The sequence below is a fragment of the Pieris brassicae genome, chromosome 2 (assembly GCF_905147105.1).
Source record: "Pieris brassicae chromosome 2, ilPieBrab1.1, whole genome shotgun sequence".
Taxonomy (NCBI): Eukaryota; Metazoa; Arthropoda; class Insecta; order Lepidoptera; family Pieridae; genus Pieris; species Pieris brassicae.
The window spans coordinates 3415375-3434699 of NC_059666.1; the positions used below are offsets into that span (position 1 = coordinate 3415375).

The window sequence follows — 19325 nt, forward strand, 5'->3', positions numbered from 1 at the left end:
ATATTATATGGTAGATCATTTTTCAAAAAATAAGGTCACAAAGAAGTTCCACTTCTTACGTGTGTACACTAGTACAGGCACTCATTTTCATTTATTATCTATAGGGAAACATGGCACATCACACACACAAATAAAACATATATACAAGTAATAATTATAGATATTTCCTTAAATTCTTTACATATAAGACTTTTAAATAAAGGTATGAGCACGCACAAAAAGGCACAGCAATTTATAGTACATGCACAAATGATTGTAAGACCTGTCAGACCAGGGGACGCAGCAATAATCTCACAATAAAATAATAGAATGTTATAGTTGATTCTCTTTATGAAAAACATTTCTTATTACTTTTTGTTTTTTTTTCAGGTGTGCAATAAAGTATTCGGCAACGCATCCGCGTTAGCTAAACATAAGTTAACGCACAGCGACGAACGCAAATATGTGTGTATCACTTGTGCAAAGGCCTTCAAAAGGCAGGATCATCTGTAAGTAGTTTTTTTATTAATTACCACTTGTCACTTTTAAAACGCATCTAAACCCGTGCAGAGTTAGAAATTAGGTGTTGCGGAAGCTGTTGGTAAAGTCCAATGACCTATCTTCCTATATACCTGTATGGTATATAACCTTTTTGAACCACAACAATCTGATACATATGATATGCGTTATTCATATCCATCGAGCGATTATAGTTGGTTTTAAAAAATTATTACACCACAATTTATCTTTAACTTATGACGTAATGATTCATAGCTTGTAACAACAACAAAAGTAACCTTCATTCTGTATTATGTATAATTGTATTCAATATAATTACAGAAGATCTTAGCTCGTTATCTAGTTGCATAATTAAGATCTAGACATTATGGTAATTTGTGAGCAATATGATACGTGATGGCGCATACAAACACACAGCTAACATAATTATGTATCCTTTTAAGGGATAAACAAATACTAAATTATATCCTACTAGTGATATTTAATTAAATAATGTCAAATTAGCGCAGTTCGAGGGAACACAAGATAAAATAAAAATAAATAAAATATTTTGAACCTTGTTTTTGTTATAATTTCAGTCGATTTTTAGTATGTTTTTTTTAAATCTGGTCTTATAATTACATAATCTTAATTCTAAACAAAAAGAACCATAAATACCAATTCAAGTATACACGACCACTTTTCTCTTGTATTTCCTCTAAGTAAAAATAATATGTTCTATTAAGAAAAACACTTTTTGAACGGATACATAGCTTTAATCCGTTCAATGTATGTATCCGTTCTATGTATATGTTCTATGCCGAGTGTAAAAGCAACTTTTGATTCATTCAGTTAAAAGTAAACAGGCATGTTCCAACGCTCTGTGTCAAGCACATATTGAAACATAGAATTATTAAAAAATAACTATAAAACAAACGCTGATATAATGTCTGTGCCTTTAAGAGGTTACACAGGGCTTCGTACATAAAACTCCACTTTGAAAGAGAACATCCTCGGCTAATCTTTAAACACATGTTAAGTGCACTGGGTACCTAATCGCCAAAGCTCGGACCCTACATGAATATTAATGGGGCCCATATGGTTGTATTGGCTACGTTGACCTACTTGTCATTCGTCCCGACATGTTTAAATCAAGCTATGATTCCTGGCATTGTTTATAAGGGAACGATAATGATAATAAAGAATGGAAAGAATAAACCCCTATTAGCTTTTTAATATTTCATTTGTCTCACTTTTAAAATAAATAAACGAGGCAGAACTACGTCTTTAAGCTTATAATACGTTTGTGAATAATTGTTAAAAATACATACTGACAACACGTTACTCAGATTACGCATCATGCGTGATACATCTGTGTCAAAGTCAAAACTGACAATTGTCACCCTTTTATCTGTCACAATTTTAAATATATAACGAATGGGCATTAATTATTTTAAAATATTTTTAATAATATTATTTCATTAAAAAAACGTTGCTGCTGTGTCTTCCCAATAAAATAAAAATAGATTGGAACGTAACTAAGCGCTTATTTACGTTCTAATCTTTTTCACACCTGGCATAGCTTACTGAACCCAGTTAGTATATTTACCTTATTCAATATAAATAATAAAAACTCTTAAAAGTTAAAAAAAACAGACAGTTACATTTAGTAGTAGAGTTTTATTACAATGACGCAAAATTCATGTAATCGAACTACAAATAGACAAATGTTTCTTAAAAATGTCTTGTCAAGACTTGCAAATTGTCAAATTATTATTAAATATATTGTTACTACCCTTGAAGAATAAAAAAATAATAATATTAGAAATAAACTTAAAAAACATAGTGCAACGGGCTATCTATTGATACTAAGCGGTCTTTCGTTTTATTATCAAACACCTGTCAAATATTGACGCTTGGTACATGTGACCTGTTATAGATGCCGTCTGACCTTACCCCTTACCCCATCCCTATTGTCCCCGTTCTTGTTTACGAATTCAAAGCTCCGAGACCATTTCAATTGACTACATTAGCATATCCTGTAGACAAAAATTTTAGTACTGTGTAGACAAGTTTTGTTAGTACTTTACAAAATTTGCCAAGTAAAAAGAAAATAATAAACATATGAAGTTGCGTTCTGCCATCAAAAATATTCGTATTGTGTTGATAGGTAATATTACTTTTTATTCACACGACCTATGGATAGATTTTCTGGATTAAAAAGACGACCAGATTTAAATATATTTTTTACAATCAAACAATTACTTAACTATAAATCGTAAAGCTTATTGTAAATAATTCTAAATTACGATAAACGCATTTTAATACATTGGAAAATGTTAAAACATGATTTATCGTTACAGTAATGGCCATATGTTAACACATCGAAACAAAAAGCCCTACGAATGTAAAGCTGATGGATGTGGAAAGTCATACTGCGATGCCAGGTCCCTACGACGGCACACGGAAAACCATCATCACCCTGATAAAAGTTAGTAACATCCTTAAAAACCCAGGTAGACTGAATTATGTGTCATGCCACTGAAATCATTGAAAAACATTTATATATATAGAAGACATGTCACTATAAATATTATTATTATTATAATAGACGCAGCAATGTGTCATGTACGAGACTTTAAGCAACAATATTCGTTGATAATATTTACATGATACATTTATTTTAAATACAATTCAATCTTTTAAGTTTATAGTTTCACGTCCACGGTGGAACTCTGGGCTAATTTCCATATTTAAATTGGCCATGTCACATCGTTTTTCAGACGGCAGCAAAGAGAGCGCGAACGCTGAACGTGAGGCGACTGCTCGCGTCGCGTCACCCACGTCTCCAGCACGCGCTCTGCACTCCGACGTAAGTCTTTTATTTGTTTTTACCTTTAATATTTTTATAACGACTACATTGTATTACCTTAAATAAATGTAAAATAATCAGTAGCTTCAACTTTTAACTCTTACATTATTCAAGCAATTTATTACACTTCTTAAACTCAACTGAAATAAAAAACATTTCATTTGCCAGGTAATTTATAAGTAATAAGAACGAAAAGAATACATCACAATAAAAACTGGAAGTTTTTTAAAACAGATTATTATTAATTAATATATTTAATACTATTTCATAATAACCATAAACCAAATCTGACTTCAATATAAAACGTCGTTGCTGTAATGGCGCTGTATATGCTTTATTGTGCCACACATGTTTCTAGTTTAGACTGTATTATTCATATCAATAAAGTGAATATTATAAATGACTAGTATAGTTAACAGTAAAAGATATGGCGTCAATCAGATTATTTCAATACAAGCGAGACTGGCGGGCATCCAATTGAGCGTGTGTAAAATTCAAAGCTGGTCGTCCCTATTAATTAACCAATTGCCCTGAATCCGGCTGCTCTTTTAATTTCACGCTACCATTAAAGGTTTTCGGGGAAAAGGAAATAATAGCGGTCGTGAACCCCTTAATTCGTTTTGAACACAAAATACAACTGTTGCTCCTAAGTTTTATATAAAGTAAAGTATTTTTAATACAAAAGATTCTTTGCTCAGTAAAGTTGTTACTGGTTGGGTGAAACGGGAAGAGAAATTTTTAAAATATCTTGTTTTTGAGGGTGGCCTAGAAGTAAGGTTCCTTGTGACTGACGTAACATAGTGCAAACAGATAAGTATTAATAACATGAATGAATTAAAAACAACTGAGCAATTAGCTATGTCAAATCAGCATGCAAATGTCGAAATATAAATATAAACAAGTGGATTATATAAAACGTCATAATATAGTATTTCGAAAACTTATAAGAAAACTATTCATTATAATTAAAAAAAGTTAAAGATAGTGTTTATTTTTTTCCATTACTAAAATCTAGTATAAAGTACTAAAACCAAATTATATTACAGACCAGTAATGGCTCCGAGAAGTCGAGCATTACAAACTCAAGTGGAGACAGTACGCCGCCCCGCACACCACCCACACAGCCTGTTCCTGTCGCTCAAACTATGCCGCCCAACGCCGTCCGCCCAAAACCTAAACCAGTCAAACCTAAATCGCTGACTCTGGTAAGTTATAGTCATAATACTATTATTTTATATTAGGGAACTTGTTGTGTTTTTGTTAAATCTTAATATCCTTTATTTATGTAGGCAAACGTAATGTAAACTTATGAACGTCAGTAAAAAAAATACGGTTCTTAAATCAAGGGCGCAGAACAGACGACAAGATATATATATATATGCCAGTTTATAAACTTTCCGTCACTCTTTTAAATTAAAAAGTTTTTTTACAAAATTTAAAAACTATGCTCCTCGTCATCTATTATTACATAACACAGTGCCATCGATAAGTTAATATAAAATAATGTGGATTTAAACTTATATTTTAGTTTTAATCGTGTGTCCTTACGACATTTTTTACGACTGCATAATAGTATGCTTAAGTCTTATAATTAAGAAGTATTCCTACTTGTAGCTTAGTACGCCGGAAAGCGAATGAACATAATAGATAAATACTAGAGAGACATAAAACCTCTGAAAAGATTTTCATTCAATTCACGTACACGTGAAAAAGTCTTGTTGCTATGAAACATGTGCCCTAAATTCTGAAGGAATTTTGAACATACAAAATCAACTCTCAAACAAAGATATGACGCCCACGGTTACGCCTACACTTAGCTACGCCGTAGCAGTGTAAGTACACAGTGTAGCGATGTGTTCATAATGGTCTTTAAAAGTGTGATTAAAATAAATAAAAACTCTAAGCAAAATAAATAATAATAAATTCCTTTATTGAATTATGCAAATTTAAATATAAAATTAAAACCCGTTGTTTTGTTTTTCTTAAGATGGAAATCTCTGGGAGGTTAAAAAAAACCTTGCTCCCTCCTAGTCAATTTATGCTATCAAAATAAAATGAATATACAGTGTAAACTCCATGTAACGTCCCGCGAATTAACAACGAACTAAAGTGTCGAAAGCTTTGGTTGGTTTAATTTGTCTTCCATACAATACAACAACAAATGAGAAATAAAATACTTTTTAAGTTGCTAAAATTAGTAAAAAAAAGATCGATTGTCGCTTTATTATCCTAGCCGCTATTAACTCGACTATCAGCCTCATGCATACTAACTTTCTAAGAAATGCGTTCTTTTGTTTGCAAATTGGCATTGCTTGCACGTGTAGACTGTTCTTGACCATGACTAATAAGTAGGAGTCATAGATTATCTATACGTTTTCTACTCCCCATTTACGACCACTCTCTATAACGTCATAAATGCACAGGCCCTTCAGCGTCGTTATATTGAACTTACACTATATTTAAAAATTCAGAATTATTAATTCCTTCGACACTTTAGGGTGAAAACAATAGAAATCTGTGAGAATATTGTGAGATAGAAGTAGATTCTTATGCAAATCGACTAATTGTTACATCGCTGATCGGACTATAGACTTTATCCGAACGAGACATTGAATTAAACGACCCATTCATCTTTTAGATGATTAAAATTCAATTGTGAAAGGGGCGCCACTTTCTACGGTACATCCTTAGAGATTAATATTAAAAATCAAAAAATTAATTTATTATAACTCATTCCTTTAAAATATAAACGTATTCGTAATCATAACTTGAGTTCTTAACAACATTACAAATTATAAGAAAAACATCACTTTTGATCAGTGTACATGAAATCCTTAAAATATGTTTGCTTCAAATCAATTTGGATTATCATGCAACTTTTTTATGATAAGAATTCAGACAAATAAGTGAAAAATCAGAAACCCGGCTTACTCTTTCGATAAAAATAGTACAAAAGTATGCTTAAGCTATGGTATATAAAACAAAACGATAGTCGCACGTATACCAACACGACGTGACTTCGGTATCGTAACAGATTTGATTCGTAATTTTATTTGGCTCTGAGCTTGGTTAAATAACAATGCGGTATCGGAAAATATGAATATTTTTTGTTACATACAGTAAAGTATTTTGGTCCTAGGAATTTAACTTGTGTAAGTTATCCTTAATAATCCTTCTCTCCTTAATACCTACCGACAGTGTTCAAATACTGATTAATTTCAGAAGTTAATTCTTATCTTGAGGCTGGAACAAGGCCTCCTGGTACTTTGCGAACGGGTGGCGTAGTCTTGCTCTTTCGGGAATTTTGTAAACGTTTTTGACATTCATAAGCATGCACTAAGATGCATCTAAACTGAATCAACGTATTTAGAGTTTGATTTTTTTTGTGGGAACATAATGAATTTTATTTATTTATATCTAGCGACACATAGTTCAAATGTGCATAGCTAGGAGAAACCTCTGTAATTTATCTTAGTGTTAATACATTAAGTCTTCACATATCTTGGAATAAATACACAGCTTAAAAAAACATAAAACCTCGGACAGCGACTACAGACTGTATTACTTCTGTATCCCAAAAATGGCCGTCTTTGCGAAGATCTATTAAACAACCCTATACGTAGGGTGATTCGCGATCAATGTGAACCTGCGTCACCTGTTAACAACCCCTGATTATGAGTTCGCTAAATAAACTAGAATAATTGGGATGTTGCAATTCTAGTTTGATGAGAAATAAAAGCTTTTTAGATCGTGGGAATATTTCTATTAGTTCTTTGGGGATTGTATTCTTCGGCGTGTTGAGTTTTATTCTTTGAAGTTTTGTATCATACCATACACAGTATGGAGACAATATATATATTTTATATATCCAAGAAATAATTATTTCCCTTTATAGAAAAGTATATACACAAAGATGTGTTAATATTAACCAGATTTTCTTATATCACAAACGTGAAAGGCGTTTCTTAAAATAAATTTATAAGATTAAAGTATTGAAATTTATTAAATTATTAATTAAAATTTAGAATACAATTTATTTAAGTACCATTTGGCATTCAAATCATGTTTACGTTCCATACAAGATTATTCCTTCCAAAATAATTAATTAAACACGTGATCAAATATGGGTTATGTTTAACGTTACGTCTTTATATAACATTGTTACTCATCTTACAATATACAACATAATACTGTAAATGAAGTTTTTTGTTTAATATTGATTCACTTTGACACTACGTGTTTGCGTGTTGTTTCCACAGTAAAGTAGGTGCTCAGCGCGTCTTACTCAAGTGAAACGTTCAGTTTTCTTATTTATTTATTTACTATTTCAATATGTCACGAGAAGCATGATGTAATTACAGGTTGCAAGACTTGGAAACCTGGGTGATTTAAAAGAGTGAAGAAGAGTTCAGGACCAGTTCTTCGTCCGTTCTATGCCCTTGAATTGAGAACTGTGAAATGTGTAAAAATTTATTTTATTCACTGACGTGCATTAGTGTACGTATATGAATAAACGATACATAGATTTTTTAAATTAATTAACAAAAGCATCGAAAGGGTGTTAAGTTAAAGTTACTAGTATTAATGTTGATTCTGCGTAAAATTACTTCCGCGTTATGTAAACAAGCCTATTTCAAAATCAATTATTTGCGGATACACCATAGTACCATATATAATTAACACACACATAATCCCTTTAAAACCATGATTGAATATTACACATTCATTAACTAAGACTCAATCGATAGCCGTAGTAACGAGCAATCATGCGTGAATAGTATTTAATTATTAATAACATTACCAGAGTATTGATGCAGACGCCAATTTCAATAGACCCCAACGGGACTTCATTGAAAGACAATTTGCGTCGGATTCGCCGTGATGTATGTCTGATGAGGGGTCAAAATAAATCGGTCATTCCGTTACAACAGTGGTGGGCTTTATTAAAAGCACTCACTTTGATCGCGGGCTCGATTTGACGTCACCTGCAGGAAGCAATAAACCCGGTAGAAACACGGGTTCATAATTACAAACAGCCCGTTTTGTTCACAATATATTGACAGCGGTATGCCTTTGAACGAAATAAATCCACTTTGTGCGACTACATTACTGGACAATGGAAAATCAAAACTTTAATTGAGAACTGCTTACTGTACAGCGACGATACATTTTGAATTGTTTTTATGTAATAGGAGGCAAACGGGCAGGAGGCTCACCTGATGTTAATTGATACCACCGCTCATGGACACTTCCACCTCCAGAAGGCTTGCAAGCGTACTGAGGGCCTTTTAAGAATTGGTACGCTCTTTTCTTGAAGGGATCTTTAAAGTTAAGTCGGAGCGGTTCGGAAATACTTCAGTGGGCAGCTGGTTCTACATCGTGGTGGTGCGCGGCAGAAACTGCCTTAAGAAACGCTCGGTTGTTATTTTGTATTCCTTGACGTCCGATGATGAAACTCAGCTGCAGGTATTAGTCTGAACAATTCCTCTTAACACTATCCATGGTAAATGCGGTAGAAGATGCACAGAGATCCCGCATCTCTACGCAACGCCAGGGGATGAAGCCGCTCGAAAAGTGACTGGTTGTCAACGCTTTATAGAGTTGCAAGCGGTGGCCCGGGGTGAAGTATCGTCTCGCCTTGCTGAGCACACCAAGCTTCTTAGAGCCTAACTTAGCCTTTCCTTCCAAATGACTGTCACTCTTTAATTAAAATTAAATTTACTTTACTTTAGAAAATCACCAGCGTCTAGTGTTTATTTACTATCTTCATATAAAAGAAGTATGAGGATAATGATGATGATAATAATAAAAAATAAATTCTCTCTGTTTATGTTTTCATTTAGTCTTTTGTATTAATTGAACATTAGGGCCCTTCAAGCACCAAAGTTAAAGGCTTAGTGTTTTTGGTGTTTTCTGTACTTTCAGTTTATAACATATCATTGATAAAATACTATCCTCTTGCGCAACGCATTGTTATAACCACCATTTTATATAATGTAGCTACCAGCACATATAAAGTACAGCAAGTATGCTCATAATTATGTAGAAAAATATTGCTATACAAAAAACCACCGTTCATATGATATAAATATCATAACATTTTTCTAAAATAATATACAAAAAATTTAACTCAACAATAGAAGAGTTTTCTAAGCTTTCATTTTGAAAACGACTAAGCTTTAAAATGATTTATTCGTTTAATGACATTTCAAATATTGCGAGTCTTACTGAGACAGTTAAATAATTGAATGTCTCGCAGAACGTATTTCTGAACAATTTCATTTATAACACAAAGATATTAACATAAACATTAATTTAATTCATAAAGTGGTCTATTGAATAATTCGATAAAGGACTTTAATCTTAATTAAAGGAAAAACAGCAAGTATTTATTATTACGCCTGCTTAAAAACTTTGAGCTTATACTCTGTACTCTGGTGGGCGAACGGGCAAGAAGCTCACTTGATGTTAAGTGATACCGCCGGACATAGACACTAATTGCGTTGCCGGCAGTTAAAGCTTTCAGTCTTTACTTTTTCATATGTTTTTTTTTCAATAAAATACTAAAGATTTTTCGTGCTATATTGCGCGCGTGAATACAAAAATAGAAACTAATATCACTATTGACAATGTAATTGAGGTGTCTTTCAAACAAGATTCAATGGTTCAAGAAATAAATTTGAACAACTGAACTGAAATAGTTACCGAGATAATATTAATCTAGAAAAATAATCTAGTAAAAGACAAATCCTCTTAAAGTAATATCGAAATAGTAAAGAGGGTGTAAACTGTGAAAGCTTAGCAACTTATTCTCAATAAGAGCAGGTTAGACGGCTGACCTGCAATTTCAACTTGCCGCAGAGCATTTTGCCGGTTTCTTTAAACTACATCGAAAATATTAGAAGTTATTCGAGACCATAAAATTTGCTGTCATGCGCTCACGATAAATTCTCAAGTAGTATTAAAAACTATAAACTTTACTTGCACTAGGAATTTCGTTATAGTCAGTCATAAAATACACTGGAAAATATGTGATTTTTACTGACACAAATAGTTAATAATAATTAATATTGTTTTAATATATCTTTACGAATCTATTGAAATCTAACCGAATCGAATGGAAAATCTAGCGTTACGATAGGAAATAGGAGAAAAATACTTGTCTGGCAATACGAAAAGTGACTGTCTAAATATTTTTTTTTAATCCGTGACAAGGACCGACTCTTTTTTTAACAGACATAATCGTCACAGTATCTTCTGTAATTAATTTAATTTTCTCCATACTACATTGTAACTAAGAAACGCTTCAGAATAGAGTTCCGATTTTTGTCTCTTTGAATATACTTTGAAACTTGTTAAAATTTGTTTTCGTATATATTTATGAAAAGAACGTAGGGTGAAAGTTTTTTCGCACCTTTTGAGTTCTTTGAAAGAAGATCCCAATTTGATTCGTTCCGAGTTGGAAAGATGTGAATTTTTCATCGATGTTACCCACTTTCGCTCAACATGAAACTGTATAGCGAATGTAATGTGCCCGCAAAGTTCTTAGGTAAAAATAATAAGGATATAATAAAAAAACAAAGATGTGCTATCAAAATAATATATTCTTCTTAGACTTGAAAAAACTTAATAAATGGTACTTGTATTTTTGGTGGTAATGATACTTTGTAATTTGATTTATTGTATTCTAACTAGATTTTTAACATTTCACAACGGTTTTATAAAAAAAAATTAAGAAATATTTAAATAAACAATGAAAATATTCTAATTAAATGCTACAACATTTTGGACCGCTTACTATGTTAAAGCCTAAACTATAAAGGCACATTCAAAATAATATTTTCTCCAAAGAACCTATAACAATCATGTCGATACGAATCTGTCCTTCACTGTACCATTAATAATGTAGGGTGACAACGACGCAGGTGGCGCAAGGAGCCGTTCCACGCCGATAAACGGGCCGATGCATAATTGAAGACGTGTGCCTTCCACCGCTTACGTGACTACCCTTGAATCTCTAGTAATATTCACCCTATTGCTTAAATATGGATGATTAGCTTAACTAAAATATACCGCCGTCTCATCATATGTTTTTCTGCAAATAAATCTCAATTTCTTGGCCCACAAATCTTCGTTATATTAATGTTTTATGAACAACGCATATCGTGTATTTTGAATAGCCTGTTTCTTGGGATTATTGAGGTACTAAAGAAATATTATAGGAATGGTATTATTAACAATATTTAATTTAGACTGGAGACAACAAAAATACTATTAGAGCCATCTGCTTTCGTGTAAAATAATAACCTTTATTTCATCTTTCAGTAACATACGTATTTGTATATTAAACGTTTAAAAGGCAATTTAATATATTACGGTACAAATGCATAAATGTAATACTTGTGGTAATAAAAGTTTGGACTTTCACTGTAATACCTATATATATATATATATAAGTAAATAAGAATTATGAACCACTAAATCCTCAAGTACCGTCCTTTCGAAACCAATAATATCTCCATTAATAGAAACTGGTGGTCACTCGAATAGGATAAGAGTCTCGACCTAAGCTGACCTCTCACCTATGACACGTGGCTTATCTATTGTTGATGGCATTCGTTTCCTTACTTTAACTAGCATTATAATATATTCCCAACCGGTGTGCATTAACGCCACACTCCCGTTTTAATAGGAAGTTATGCAAACGTATTCTAACTGCACTATACATTGAGTTTATTCACAGACCACGATATCTTTTGTTTTATTAACCTAGGTTCTGTTTTAGGGCCACCGTTATACTGTATTTAGATTTAAAATAACATTTTGTATCACTTCGTAAAAGGCAAGAAACACGGTTGAATGAAATAAAAATAGCGAAAGTAACACAGAACTGTCATTAGGACAGTGCAGCTGGAGGGAAAGATATGATAGACTACAATAAAATGAAGAAATTAAACAATTTTAACAAATCAATAACTTTAATCAAGGAACGAATTTTACATGTAATAAAAATTATTTATTTTTACAAAGTTTAGCATGGAGACATAAACTAGAAAATACCTTTTCTGCCTACCAGGACGTATCTAATTAGTTTCATTCAAATTACCATTTTTACGAACTGTATTCTAATAATAGTATATTACTAAAAATGAAAGCAAACAATTCAACTAGAACTATATAATACACTATTAATATTACTCCTATAAGAATCTAAAAAGTTCACACGATAATTTTGGCACAGCTGCCGCTAATTTCTATTTAGCAAATAGATCGTATTCGTTCTGATTTCTCATCTAGTATAATGCATATGCAAATCTCCACATTCCCGTGGTCTTTTGTTGTCCGACTGGTCATTTTATCTCATTTCGCGACTTCGAAGGGGTCATCAGATATTCACATCATTCCATGTTTGTGAATCGGGAGATCAACACCTTTTTCGCTTTCATGTTTTTCTCAAGTGTAATTTGTTACTAATGGATTGGATCACGCAACTCTTTCATACACCTACGTTCGCGAAGCCGAGGGTAAGTTTTCTCAACGTAATAACGGCTGAAGTACAGCTAATTTATAAATCTAGAATAAAAGGGAACGTTATATTTTGCAGAAAACATATAGTGTAATAGTTTATGAAAGCTTTCATTTTTACAGATAGATTTGGGTTATAACATGCGCTAATTTAAGTTTTTAAAACACATTATACGGCTGGTCCGATGTGATTGTCATGTTTTATGATTACATAATATACAGACAAAGTCGTCATTAACAATGATATAATGCTGCTAGCCAGTGTTAGGTCAACCAAACTAAGGATGATATAAAAGTAATATACAGACAAAGTCGTCATTAACAATGATATAATGCTGCTAGCCAGTGTTAGGTCAACCAAACTAAGGATGATATAAAAGTCATAGGACCACATATATATTGTATTTTAATACATTATCAATTTATAATTAAAATAAGCTTCAATATTGCCCCTTGAATAAAGTCGCTGGGACTAACAGTATCATTCTGGGATGAGTAATAGTGAAGATTAGAAGATGTTTCTTTGACAGTCTTTTAACACATTTCCTTACTTTAAATTACCTTATGAATTATTAAAGAAGGAAAATCACCGAAATTCAAAAGATAGCACAGTTCATTCGTAAGTTCTAAATTCTTACACCAAAAGTATGTGTACGTGTATGAGTGTGTTTATTATACGCATAAAATTTATAGAGTAGATTTAGAGACAACTAGTCTAGTATTAATACTAAACAATGTACAGAACCTTAATTTTGTGTTTAAAACTCTGTATTTCTATTACACTTCCTTTACAATCAAACAGGCTAAAGTTAATTTAAACAGCACAATTACGTGAATTTCAGTACATGGAGTGAGTTAACTGCTGTACAAGCGTGATATATGGCAAAAACGCGGCCGCCCCGCCGCCCGCCTAACCGCTCTGAACAGCTGCCTCGCACCTACCGCGCATTAGCCTAACGAGCTGCTGTAATGGCCACTGTTAGGGTTACGCTAAAAAACTTCAAATCAAATAAATTACTCTGGATGACCCATACGTATATACTCATACATTACAGGCATTAAGCTGTATTAGTCATTGTGACAACCCTTACTTTACGTCTTAATTTTGTTTTGTTTGCATCACATTTGTTAGAAAGAGTATTAAATCGATAATTTTGACAAGTGCGCATTGTTGAACAGATTGTCAAGTGACGCAATGATTTGTATGCATGTCTATATAAATACCTAAGTATTTTTTCTGAAAAGTACTAGCTTGCTTAGCTAGTTTTAAGGACACCATATAAATATTATATAGTACTTGTTTTTTATAACTATTTTAATCTAATTTTTATATTGATTAATCTAATTTTATATTCAGATATAGTAGATTATGTGATAGCCCTAATAAATGAGATCATTACTAAATAGAGCCAATCTGCTCCACTTTAATATTTGTAAAGCCCTCATAAAACTATTCATAAATTCATATTTAGTAAATAGGTACGTTTTACTGAAACGTCTAAACTGCGTCCAATCGTCGCATTTACACACGCTCTGTGTAAGTACAAATATATTTGTGTAAGAGCTCCTTGCTAATAATATTATTACTATAATAGGACGTTAATAACTGTGTTGCCAATCAAATATACCAAAACGATATTTTGTTAATCAACTTGGAATAGTAAATAGGTACATTTCAATTGAAATTATCGTCAACATGATATTTATAAGTACCAACAGTTACAGAATTAATTTTAATTAGCCCTACATGTGATAAGCTTATTCACATAGCTCTCATACCGCACGCATTACACCAGTTTCAAAATTTCATTCATAATAGGAAATTCTATTCTAACGTTACCGCTCTACGGATGTCCGCAACTAATTAAAATTCTACGTGAATGAATAACTGCACTGCACAACTTGCACTTTGTGGTAAATTATGTCACTAAATACCGCAACTTTCCGTTCAAATAAACTAATATTAACATTTTTACTTATTTTAGGTACACAATTAAAAGAATTGAAAGTACTCAAACATCTATTTGTACAACTGTTGTAGTACTCAAAGTTACATTTCAATCCCATAACAATATCTTATTTGTAAATAATTGGTCTACTACAAGTGATAATAAATATATACCTCAGTATTATGTTCTTAGTTGAATTTTTATATTAATAAGTTTTCTATTAGTATTTAAGTTACGAAAGTAATATTTTATGTTTTTCTTTCATTCAGTTACAACATGCAAGTCCGAAATGTGGCAGTGGGAATACAATCAACGGAATTCCAATTAGTACTAGCATCTGTGGTACCATCTCTCGATCTGGTGATGCTAAACCCGTTGAGTGCAACCTGTGCCATCGAAAGTTCAAAAACATACCAGCTTTAAATGGGCACATGCGTCTACATGGAGGTTATTTTAAAAAGGTTGGTCAGTTTCTTGTTTATATTATCAAATTGCACTTTTGAGGAATAAATCTCCTAACTGTCCAGCAGGATTCCGACAATAAGAAGCTAGACAAAAAAGAATCAACTGGACCTCCACTGCAAACTGCGTCAGTCTCTGTTAGAGCGCTAATAGAAGAAAAAATTATCAGCCGTCGTGGCGCTACAACATCGCAAGCGACAGGTAAATTATATAAATATTATAGAATGTTTCAAAGTTTTCCTATAAATAGAAGAAGAAATTAGTAAAGAAGTGCTCATTCCAGGAGTAACAGATTCAACCTCTCGTTCTGGTTTTGCTACGCCTGCACCACCTCCATTATCAAGCATACGTACGTCAGCATCACCGGTTTCACCTGCTACAACTTCAGTACACTTTGTGTCGCCAAAAGTACCACCAGTAGTTACGCTTGGTTCAAACGTAGCTAACACTACGGGGCAAAGGGATTCAACCCTCATTGAGCTTCTTAAGAAAGGAAACTCAAAGGTATGTTATAAAAAAAATTTTTTTTTTTGAATGAATTTAGTACATTAATCAAAATTTATTTAATTTAGGTTGTGAAACGATCGGCATCCGACCCAGGCCAATGCTCACCTCAACAGGAATTTACTTTTCGACCGGAACTATTTGGAGTGTCATTTAACTCTGACGATGGATACTTCTCACCGGCATTAAATGAAGACACATTTCATTTTACTACTACACCTGATCACTTAGAAGAATTAGCATCACTGGAAGACTATGCTACCGTAGCAGCATCGATACATGAACGATCGCCAGTTACTTTCCCGTCCAATCGTCGTTTAGCTGCAGTTCTGAATTCTCCTTTACCAGAATCATTAGCGGATTTTGGTGCTTGCCACGATGGCACTGCTGTTCCATCTCCAGGACTTCCTGCATATACAGAACACTCTCCGAGCCTTTCGTACTCCACTGGTGATTCACCAGGTGTAGCATACGCGGCGACTTCACCGAGTGGTAGTTATTCAACGCATCCGACGCCATCTCCTAGCCTAACATACCCTACACCTCCTGCTTCGTTGGATGCCCAATCGCCGGCTCATACAGTTCCAAGAGCGTCTTCGCCACTCACAGCAGCTTTTTTTACGGCCACTATGTCCAGTCAAGAAGAGGTAAGTGTTTACCGATGTCACCAGGATGTATATTAAAAATCGTGTAGTATTAAGGCACTTGATACTCATATAAGATACAAGATAACATAACTGAAGATAAAGATACTTCCTTTCATAGGGGGTAATATAATGGTCTGTATCTTTTAGGTAGAGGAGGCTCTTGAAGAAGTATTACCGGACGAGTGTAGAGCACTGGACGTGTTTACTTTAAATCCGTCGCCGACTGCACGGAGGATGATGCTCAATTCCGAAGATCCGTTGTTATCTAGCAGCCCTCGCGATTTCCCCCATTCGAGGGCAATGCGACGTCAACGTTCGGCTACACCTATTCCTACATCTCTACATCAATGGCAATCAGAGAATAACTCACTTCAAGTAATGCTTGTTAAGACTAATACAATAAAGATTTTATCAGAATTATATTTTTGTTAAAAAAAAAAACTTTTTTACAGGTTTGTGTTGAAGGCCGTGAGGGAGTGCCTGCGGTGTTCCTCAGTCCAAATAGTATACCGCCTTCCCCGCAGCGAAGAAAACGAAAAGCATCTCCCGCTGGACCACACAGATCTCGAATGCGTCGTGCGCCTACCCATTACACCCCGCAGCCGTTACTTTCCCCTGATAGAGATGGGCCTGGGCTGTATGTCGACTTTATAAGCGGTAAGGTCTTTATGCTTTAATAATACCATGATTCCTGCGACTTACAGATGTAAGATATATAATAGAAGATAATGATAAGATTATCATGGAAAGAAATTGTTTAAGTTTAATCATTTGTTAGCATTTAGTGTTTGTTTATACCAAAAGTATATTTTTTAGGTATATCAGGTGCGGAAGCAGAAGTGTTATCTCAATTTGAAGACAACCAAACGCCACGTATTAACATCGGGGCAGAACATCAGGCTGACATACCGGAATTGTGTTCCGATCGCGTAGATTTGCATCGAGTGCCAGAACAACTTCTTTGGGACCCTGGCATTAATGATGCGCTTGATGATAATGAGGGTAAAATTTTTAATTAAAATGTCGTATTATCAAATTACAATACATTTTAAAAAACTAAAAATTTATTAACGATGATGTCTGCTTGTCACAGACCCAATTTCTGCCCTTTTACAAAAGTATTCATACAAATCTTAAAATCATCAACCGCGAAATAGCAACTACGTATGAAAAAATAATAAAAAAAACTTATTTCTATTCGGTTATATTTGGGAAAGTAGTTCCCGTAGTAAAGCGAGCAATATAATAATACTAGCGTTAAAAATTAAATAACATTATCGCAAGATTGCCAACATTCTTTCATCTTCCTTGCAGTTCGTATGTTTATGGAACTAGCCATGTGCGCCGCAATGCCCGTAGGAGGCCATACTAGAGAGTTCGCATTACAAACTCTTGGTGAATGCGGTGGTGACATTCGCGCTGCTACACTTCGGCTTATGTCTCGACCACCTGCGCCTGCGCAGCATGAGGCCAGATGGACCCCAGATGAGGTGGAGGCTTTCTTGAATGGCCTCGCGCACTATGATAAGGATTTCTATAGAATTTCTCAGTTGGTGAGTGTGACACAAACGGGAGACGCACGGTGATGATGATAATGATTTTATACACTCATCAATTTATTGGCTCAAAATCATTATGAATAGGTAATCACTTAACTATAATAATAAAGTAGTAAAGACGAACACTATACTTACAGATAAGAACAAAAGACTCAAAACAATGCGTCCAATTCTACTACTTCTGGAAGAAAGTGACCAAAGATTACAAAACTCTGTATTTACGGAGCTGGAGTGATGCGCGACCACCACAAGTAAGCAGCGCCCACGCACCCCTGCATTTTGTCTTCAGACTTACAGAAAACTAATATGTAGCTAAATGTATTAATACAGTTCCATAAATGGAACGTATAATATTGTATGAAACTCTGATTTGTTTAATCTAGTACATCGAAAGTTGTACGAACTCGTGCTGTAACTATGCGGTTGTAACAAAAACCACGTAAATCATTACAATCTTGCGAATAAAACAAAATAAAAATTATATAAATAAGAAATTTCATCACTTTAAATTTGGAGTAAAAAAATAACGAACCTTGACTGGATCTTCTCACGATTCACGATTTAAGTAATCAACATTTTATAAAAGTTGTTGTTAACGTATACGAAAGCAAAGTTAACGGGATTTTTGTTACACTGTATATAGTTATTGTAACTACTTATTCAGGGTACGTTCGTGCACGCTCCGAGTACTTCATCCCCCACTTCCTTCGAGGGTGAAGAGTACCCGTGCAAAATATGTGGGAAGTAAGTTAATACGTTCAAAACGTGCCAAAACCTTGTCACTGTTCATTCAAGCTAACTGGTGGGCTATAAAAACGCTTATTGTAACTCGTTCGAGTACATCATTTTTAATTTCAGATTTTTTTGATTGAAGATAAAACAGTTAGAAAACATTTAAATCTATCATAATTATTTAAATGGTATATCGTTTATGCTAAGCTTCTGAAATGAGTTACCGCATTGACTCCCGTGTGTCAAAAGTTGACTTGCAAGAATTCAATGCGGTTTTGCGACATAGGTGATAGCGAGAGATAATAAGCAGCAGTCATAGAACGCATAACGCATGTATTTAATATAATTTATATGTAAACTAAACAATATTTGATTGAACCTAGATAGGAGTTGTCAGGCCCTGTTTTGTTTTTATAACCTTTTACTTTTACTTATAACATTTTATTTGATGAACGATCTTACTTCTAATATGTCTTAACCTTGATTAATATTTACTGGGTAAGCGCTTTCGAAGACACACAGTTGACGTAAAAGAACCCAATGAAACGGTTTTCAATTTAAATAAATTTTGCCATTTTTATATTTCTCAGAACTTCTG

General features: G+C 33.6%; 1 protein-coding gene across 6 annotated transcripts in view; it reads left to right on the top strand.

Moving 5' to 3' along the window:
* Positions 1 to 19325, top strand: part of LOC123720847 (transcriptional-regulating factor 1) — a 196599-nt gene that overhangs the window by 172493 nt on the left and 4781 nt on the right. For 3 of the 6 annotated variants that reach the window (XM_045677648.1, XM_045677646.1, XM_045677649.1), the window contains 14 exons: positions 370 to 488; positions 2841 to 2968; positions 3261 to 3349; positions 4396 to 4554; positions 15093 to 15284; positions 15354 to 15486; positions 15569 to 15789; positions 15858 to 16436; positions 16584 to 16811; positions 16889 to 17093; positions 17253 to 17438; positions 17751 to 17989; positions 18133 to 18246; positions 18660 to 18739. In XM_045677648.1, the coding sequence (XP_045533604.1) occupies positions 370 to 488; positions 2841 to 2968; positions 3261 to 3349; positions 4396 to 4554; positions 15093 to 15284; positions 15354 to 15486; positions 15569 to 15789; positions 15858 to 16436; positions 16584 to 16811; positions 16889 to 17093; positions 17253 to 17438; positions 17751 to 17989; positions 18133 to 18246; positions 18660 to 18739 (2672 nt within the window). The remainder of the gene's footprint in view (positions 1 to 369; positions 489 to 2840; positions 2969 to 3260; positions 3350 to 4395; positions 4555 to 15092; positions 15285 to 15353; positions 15487 to 15568; positions 15790 to 15857; positions 16437 to 16583; positions 16812 to 16888; positions 17094 to 17252; positions 17439 to 17750; positions 17990 to 18132; positions 18247 to 18659; positions 18740 to 19325) is intronic. The other 3 variants (XM_045677647.1, XM_045677651.1, XM_045677650.1) reach the window with 3 other exon arrangements.